Raw genomic sequence first — 7,550 nt, forward strand, 5'->3', positions numbered from 1 at the left:
TCAGTTCATCAAGTGAAGTCACATCAGGATACATAATAAATTTGAGTGTTTCCGATATCCCCTTGAATTCTGAAAAACCCGATGAAAATTTGTCGACGAGATATTTATTAAAGAAAACACTTGAAGACTCTTGGTGTGTCTGGTTTTTCATCTGTATTCAAATCTGTTTTTAAATTTGAGTTTGCAAACATTTGCAATTTTTGGAAACAATGGGGCATATTCATAGTCAAAATAAAGACGAAGTTAAAGTTTGTTGTAGCTTTTTGATATAATTATCAATGTAATATCTGCTAAAAAAGCTGCTACTAAATTTTGAGTCGACTTTATTTCGACTATGAATATGCCTGAATATCTTTACCAATAACTTTTAGTTCAGCCTAAAAAGCGCGAATGGGAGCTTCGCATCATAATTATAACTGTTTTATTAGAGCCTTGAAGCTTTACGTTCAAATCATTGAAATGCTGGCGCATATCCGTAAAAACCACCAATTTTATAAGCCACGTATAAGCCTCAAACCTTTGTTTATTTAGTGCCTGCGAAGATACGACGTTCGTTATTTTTGAGAACTACGCCCATTATATCACCAAGGGAAACGAAGCCATGCTTTGCGCACAAAACTTATTGACGAATGATGCAATAGAATTCAAGGATCGAATGTCTTATGTGGATTTTGTTGGTTACTGTCTGTATTTTTGGCTGTTCTGATCTGTTTTCTTGGGTGTGAGTAGATCTTGCTTTGATCTTCAATTTAAACGAAAAAAAGTAAGTGCGCCTGGGCCACACTGTAGAAGTGAAACTTACGATACTTATCTATCTATACATACACAAATCTGCTTTTGCTTAAGGTTATATTTTTTCGCTTTTTTTCTAACATTCATGTATATGTATATGTATATGTATAACATTCATGTTATTCTGTTTTTCCATTATCTTCATTTTTATCATTATACTCTATCGATAACAAAATCGATTATAACGTCCATCGAAATACCGATACCAAAATCGATGACAAATTCGATAAAAATTTCAATAGCAACATCGATAATACTATTGGTAGCAAAATCGATTAGAAAATCGATCAAAATATCGATAACTAAATCGATAAATATCGATAACAAAATCGATAAATGTTGATAACAAAATCGAAAAATATCGATAATAAAATCGATAAATATCGATAACAAATTCGATAAATATCGATAAATACCGATAACAAAATCGATAAATATCTATAAAAAAATCGATAAATATCGATAACAAAATCGGATAAATATCGATATTAAAATCGATAACAAAATTGATAAATAACGATGACAAAATCGATAAATATCGATAACAAAGTCGATAAATATTGATAACAAAATCTATAATTATCGATAACAAAATCGATAAGTATCGATAACAAAATCGATAAATATCGATAACAAAATCGATAAATATCGATAACAAAATCGATAAATATCGCTAACAAAGTCGATAAATATCGATAACAAAACCGATAATTATCGATAACAAAATCGATGAATATCGATAACAAAATCGATAAAAATATCGATTATTTTATCGATAGGTCTCGAGAATCCCGAAAATCTCTAAAATCCAAAAATAGTTCCCAGATTGAGTCTCTCGATATCCTTTCCTCTTTGATTATCTCTATTTTAATCTTCCTTGCCCTATCTTCATCTTTGCTTTTATCGGTATCCTCATCCTCCTGTTTGTCTTTACTTTTATGTTCATAATTTTTTTCAGCTACATATTCCCCTTCACATTTGTTCTTATATATATAAGTAAAGTGTTTAGATTTACCTTGGTCTTCATTTTTGCCTTTATCTTTACGCATCTTTGTTTTTGTTGTTATTTTACCTTTGCCTTTATCCAATTCTTCATTTATGTACGTAGTCACCTTTACTTTCATTCTTGTATTGGTCTTTTTCTAAGTGTTATTCTTTAACCTTTTGTTAGCAAATTTTTGTTAAATTTATACCATATGCATACACAGAAGAAGCTCTTGTTTCAGCCCCAACCATTTCCGTTGCACCATTTCCGTTGCATCATTTCTGTTGCATCATCTCCGTTGCATATACACAAGAAGTACTTGTTTCAGCCCCAATCATTTCCGTTGCACCATTTCCGTTGCATCACTTCCGTTGCATAATTTCCGTCCCAACCAGATCCGTGTGCAATTTCCGCTGAATTTGCCAATTTACTCCCAACCAACCAACCGCCGCTAAAGAAGTTTCACTTCAAAAAAGAAATTGTGTCGATTAGGTAGTAAATACTACCACTAGTAATTGAGAAATTGAGTCCTCAATTAATATCGTGCCAATTTATTTTGTTGCGTGCCATCAATGGCTGAACACTTACGAACAGGGCATTATACTACTAAATTCTGACAACTGTTCTACTTAAATGAAACGAAACTAACATGTGAAAAATACCCTTTGAAATCATTATATCTCAAGATTCTGAGTACATTTAGTATATTTGCTTGGAATGCAATGAATTATTTTGCAACTGATCTGCCCTATTACACGTAATTGTGTTCCTATCACTACAATTTTATAGAAGCTGCTACAAGACTATCCAGACTATTAAGAGTTTATTAATCTATGAGAATGGTTTGGTTAAAAAATTTTAATTGGAGAACTCTTCTGTAGAACTGCGATAAATGCACAAACATTTTTGTATCTAAGGTGAACGAAGCTGTAGAAACCACTGAATCTGTTTTGAAATTATCTTTGATGGTATGAAAAACTAACAATGATTTAGAAAGGATTGGAAAGAAAGCAGAACATGGTACTTTAGATAAAATTATGCACATTTTAAGTAAATAGGCATTATTTTGCAGTAAAGTTAAATAAATATTATTTGCGATGATAACGCGAAGATCTCCCGGCGAAAATTTTTACTGTCGGAAGATTTTTGACCTAGTCAGAAATTTTAAGGATAATCAAGTTATATTTCTTAATCCTTCAAACATTTGTTTATGATGTCAGAATAGGAATGCGGAAAAAAATGGAAGGACAAAGGCTTTGGGTTAAACCTTACCCAAGCACACCGTACGTGTAACGTGGCCAGTGGTTTGTGTAACGTTACAAGTGCCCAAAGTTTATGAGAAAAATGTTCAAAACCTTAAAATTTAGAACAATTGAGCAGACGTACTTGTTCATTGTAGATGACATACTGGAAAACTAGCAATACTCGATCACCCAGTTCGCAGCAATTTCAAACATTCTGACACGAGCCAGTGTCTATAACTTTGATACCAAATGAATTATTAAACCCTTTCTTTTGCGGAAATATATATTTGGCCATGCCTTATCATATCACCTAAAAAATCTAAGGGTTTTCCCTTATTTAATGGATAATTGATTATAAAAAAATACGTACGAATGTAACGTTGCCAGCCAAATGATCGACCATATGTTTTTAGAAGCTGTGATTCTTTTGAAGCATTCTCTGCCACTCTCTACTGCATGAATCTCTACTTGGAAAATAGTGTGGTAGCTGCCTATTTGTATCGATCCTTTAAAATTCGGCTCCAGGTCTTCCATATTCAAATATTGATCCATCAGTGTACCAAACTGCCTATCCTGGTTTAGTGTAAGGGTATTCTGTACTCCGGCCGCTGTGGTGTAGTGGTAAGCAGTGCGCGCTTCCACTCCGCAACGCCTGGGATCAAGCCCTGGTCAAAACAAAATCGCAAAAAATATAGAAAGCGGTTTTTTCTTAACAGCGGTCGTCCCTCGGCAGGCAATGGCAAACCTCCGAGTGTCTTTCTGCCATGAAAAACAGCTTCTCATAAAAATACAATCGCCGTTCGGAGTCGGCGTAAAACTGTAGGTCCCTCCGCTTTGTGTGACAACATCAAGGCGCACGCCACAAATCGGTGGAGAAGCTCGGCCAAACACTAACATATGTGTAAGCGCCAATCTATTATTATTATATTCTGTACTCCGGGATGCTCGGTCCACAATTTCGTGCCCCATGTGCAGTACGGGATTAATGTGAATTTAATTAACTTTAATATGTATAGGTATAGATTGAAATGTCGCAAGATATGTGTTACAGAAAAATTTATTACAACAGGTTTTGTGAAATAATAAAAGCCACTTAAATAAAAAAAAACACATCGCGAGGACTTATATTCAATACTTGCACTTTTCACAAATATGAGATTCTGATATAAAAACTCACTTTAAACTTAACTGTGACATACGAATTTACTATTAAACAGCAAAGTAAGAATTAACCTCAGTGATAACAGGTACATAAAGTCCCAGATGGGTTCTAACATCGCTAAGTAGGTTTTGTGAAATTTGCAGATAGAGGGTATTGAATATAAGCCCTCGATATGCATATGTTTGTATTACGTAAAAATATATTTAGTTCCATTCAAATGTCACTTATTGTTTTCTGGCGCAACTTCATCGCTAGTTTGCACTGACTTCAGACTTGAGGTTTCACGCCTTCCAACCAGTTCTTCGACCGGTATTGTTGAGTGTGGTTTTACGAATTCCATTTTCTCTTCTTTCTCACTGATACGTACACGTAACGTACCACTTTGTTGGCCATCCCTGGTTATTAAAGATGATTTTTTCATGCTGTCACTTCTTGAATGCGATACCTCTCGAGACGTTAGTTCTTGTTGCCCTCTTTGCGGCAGTGTTTCTGGTCCATTTGTAGATTCGGTATCAGTATCGTCAACGTTTTGATGCGAGTCGGTTTCTAGTTCTTGCGTCATATTGTACGTCTTTGAAGTTAATTGTTGTTTACTTCCGATATCTTTCTCTACACGTTCCTTTTCTGATAGCTCGGCAGATGTTTCATTGGATGTTTGGGTGATAAGTTCAAGGGGCGCAGATTTTTTGTAAATTTCGGCGATTTCATTCTCTGTTATAAAATATGGCTCTCTGGTGACGGTTTCTACGATTTCCGACATTTTGCGGGGGCCTTTGGTTGTATCTTCAAATGTTGATATTTTGTTAATAATTTCTTCTATGATTAGTCCTAATCCGCAGGCATCGCTTGAATCACTTTGAACGCTTCTAGTGGTACTAAACAAATCTTCCACTTCCAAGCTTTCACTCTCTTCTCCAGAACTCAAGAAATTTAAAAGCTCTTTGTGGATTAGCTTCAAAAATTTTGCTGACGATTTGTCCTTCACTTCTGTCTTATCTTTTATATAGCCTTTATCAGTATCGGTATCTTCGGAAGATTCCAAAACAAACTGAGGAATTGGCAAATATTAGTAGATTTTCTTATTTAAAATTAATGTGAGCGGCAAAACAACAACTGCGGAATTTGTTCGATTTAGTTGGATAAATGTGTATGGAAAATGTCATATATGTAATACTCCTATATTGGCAGTAAGAGCTAGTACCGTCCGAAAACACTATAGTACAGATATATCAATAAACACGTACGAAAGAAAAGGAACACATACGTTTATAAATAAACATGTCCCAGTGAGAATTAGGAGCACGTAATAATACCTTATTAGCAACTTACTCTTCACCTGGCAGTCATTACCATTTCCCTGCCGATCGTCCCTTACTTTTACAAAGGCATGGCCGCCTTATGTAAGTAGGAATTTAGAATGTACATTTGGTATCAGACATACTTCTGAGCCGCTTTACAAAGTAAGTTACGTGTAATGCAGAGCAGTCGCTCGGAGTAGTTCGGTGCTTGGAAATAACTTCGGCTGCACGTTATTTTGCAACTGACAACGTAATGTGTCTTCGGAGGTGTTCATTTTGCCCTTTACTAGTAGATGACATTGGCCATGATGACAATTTTGGTACTAAAAACTGAAAGAAAAGATGGCTTACCTCGCAAGGTGCTTACCTATTTTCCCAGTGGGGTACACAACACATATACAAAAACGGCACTCAAGTACACAATACTTTGACAAAAACAGTACTAGACTGTCTCGCTCTGATTTCGGAATGCTTACACATTGAGAAGTTAGCTTACTGCCAATATAGAAGTATTACATATATGGAAAATGTAAAACGAAAAATTTGTTGAAGGCGGATGAAAGGAGTTTGTCCATTTTCAGTACTATATGTAAATTTTGTGGGAAATACCTAAAAAATAATTCCTGAAAATTTGGGCCCTTAATATTAGTAGTAAGGCGTGCAACGATTTAAAATACACGTAAACTTTGACCATTTTCTTCAAAATTCTACTTATTTTTTGTTATAATGATGGTCAATGATGGGGTTTCTTCAGAATTTAATGTTTTACAAAAATGTCTAGTGCGACTTAACCCCAACTCCCACCAGCGAGGTAGTACAGGTCACAAAACCCAATTTTTTTCATGAAATTCTCGTTTTTTCTACCCCTATCTCGTAAATAGCAAGAGCCCCAAAAAATGTAAATATGTTAGTTAAATGTGAATAAATGAATATTATAAATGACAATTTAGCTTGATAATGTATGAAAACTCCACACTACTCAACTTCAAAACAAAATATCTCAAGAAATATCGATTTTAAAGATCTGATGTTCTAAAATTTTTTGTAGGAAATTGAATGTCCTACACGTTTTTCATTAAATTTTTTTCTGTAGCTCTTGTTACTTACGATATAGGGGACAAAAAACCGGGAATTTCATGAAAAAATTGGGTTTAGTGACCCGTACTACCTCGCTGGTGGGAGTTAGGGTTAAGCTATTGCGACACTTTTGTAGAGAATTCAATTCTGAAGACACCCCATCATTAGGGAATCCAATCCCGCAAACGCGGGATCCCGCGCCACTTTTTCGGGATGAGAAATTAGGAATTACACATGCGGGATCCGCGGGATTTGCGGGACTGCAGAAAACAATTAAAAAGACGAAATGCGAGTTGTGAACGTGCTCGCCAAAATGTTCGTCGTGAATGGCTTTATTATATATACATCATTTTATAACCCAGTAGATAATTTTAAAAGCCCTTCCTAAATTGATGAACTCGATCCCGAAAGCTGGCGAGATTGCGATTTTTATGCGGTATTGCATTCCATAAATTGCCGCTGAGTGTAGAATTTTTAAGAAAAAAAATCAAAGTTTACGTGTATTTTAAATGAGAAACCTTTGCACGTATCTTAATATTAATATTAAGGACTCAAATTTTCATCGAATTTATTTCTAAGGTATTTCCCACAAAATTTCGAGCTGGGAGTGAAGAAAACGAATAGTCACCAAAAAAGCACCCTAGTATGTACGTTAGACTGCATCACTCCCCATACAAAAGAAAAAATCGGTACTGTTTTTCCACTGGAATTATAAAATCTATTATATTTTAAGACTTCGGAAAAATATTAAGATTTACGTGAGCTGGACCTATTTGAAAATACCTCCACAAATTTAGTTTTTTATTAATAAAAACAGTTCTTTTAAGTACTTTTTGAAAAGAAATCACCTCAAACAGTTTCAGCTTAAAAAATTTGCATAAAAATATTTAATAAAAATTTTCTACGGAATCATAATAATGAGATTTTTGATGCAGTTTTCGAACTTTTTTCAAAGACTGGTTTAAGAAAAACTTGAATAACTCAGTCAAAAC

The 7,550-nt window shown here is 34.6% G+C and overlaps 1 protein-coding gene across 1 annotated transcript in view; it reads right to left on the bottom strand.

Annotated features, from left to right (window-relative positions):
- Positions 1–4,260: 4,260 nt before the first annotated feature.
- Positions 4,261–7,550, bottom strand: part of LOC118741511 — a 15,656-nt gene continuing 12,366 nt past the window's right edge. Inside the window, exon 5 of the mRNA XM_036473510.1 lies at positions 4,261–5,231. Coding sequence (XP_036329403.1) covers positions 4,404–5,231 — 828 coding nt within the window. The 3' untranslated portion in view covers positions 4,261–4,403. The remainder of the gene's footprint in view (positions 5,232–7,550) is intronic.

Source organism: Rhagoletis pomonella, unplaced genomic scaffold (genome assembly GCF_013731165.1).
Source record: "Rhagoletis pomonella isolate Grant_MI unplaced genomic scaffold, Rhpom_1.0 Rhpom_scaffold_00006, whole genome shotgun sequence".
In the NCBI taxonomy this organism is placed as follows: domain Eukaryota; kingdom Metazoa; phylum Arthropoda; class Insecta; order Diptera; family Tephritidae; genus Rhagoletis; species Rhagoletis pomonella.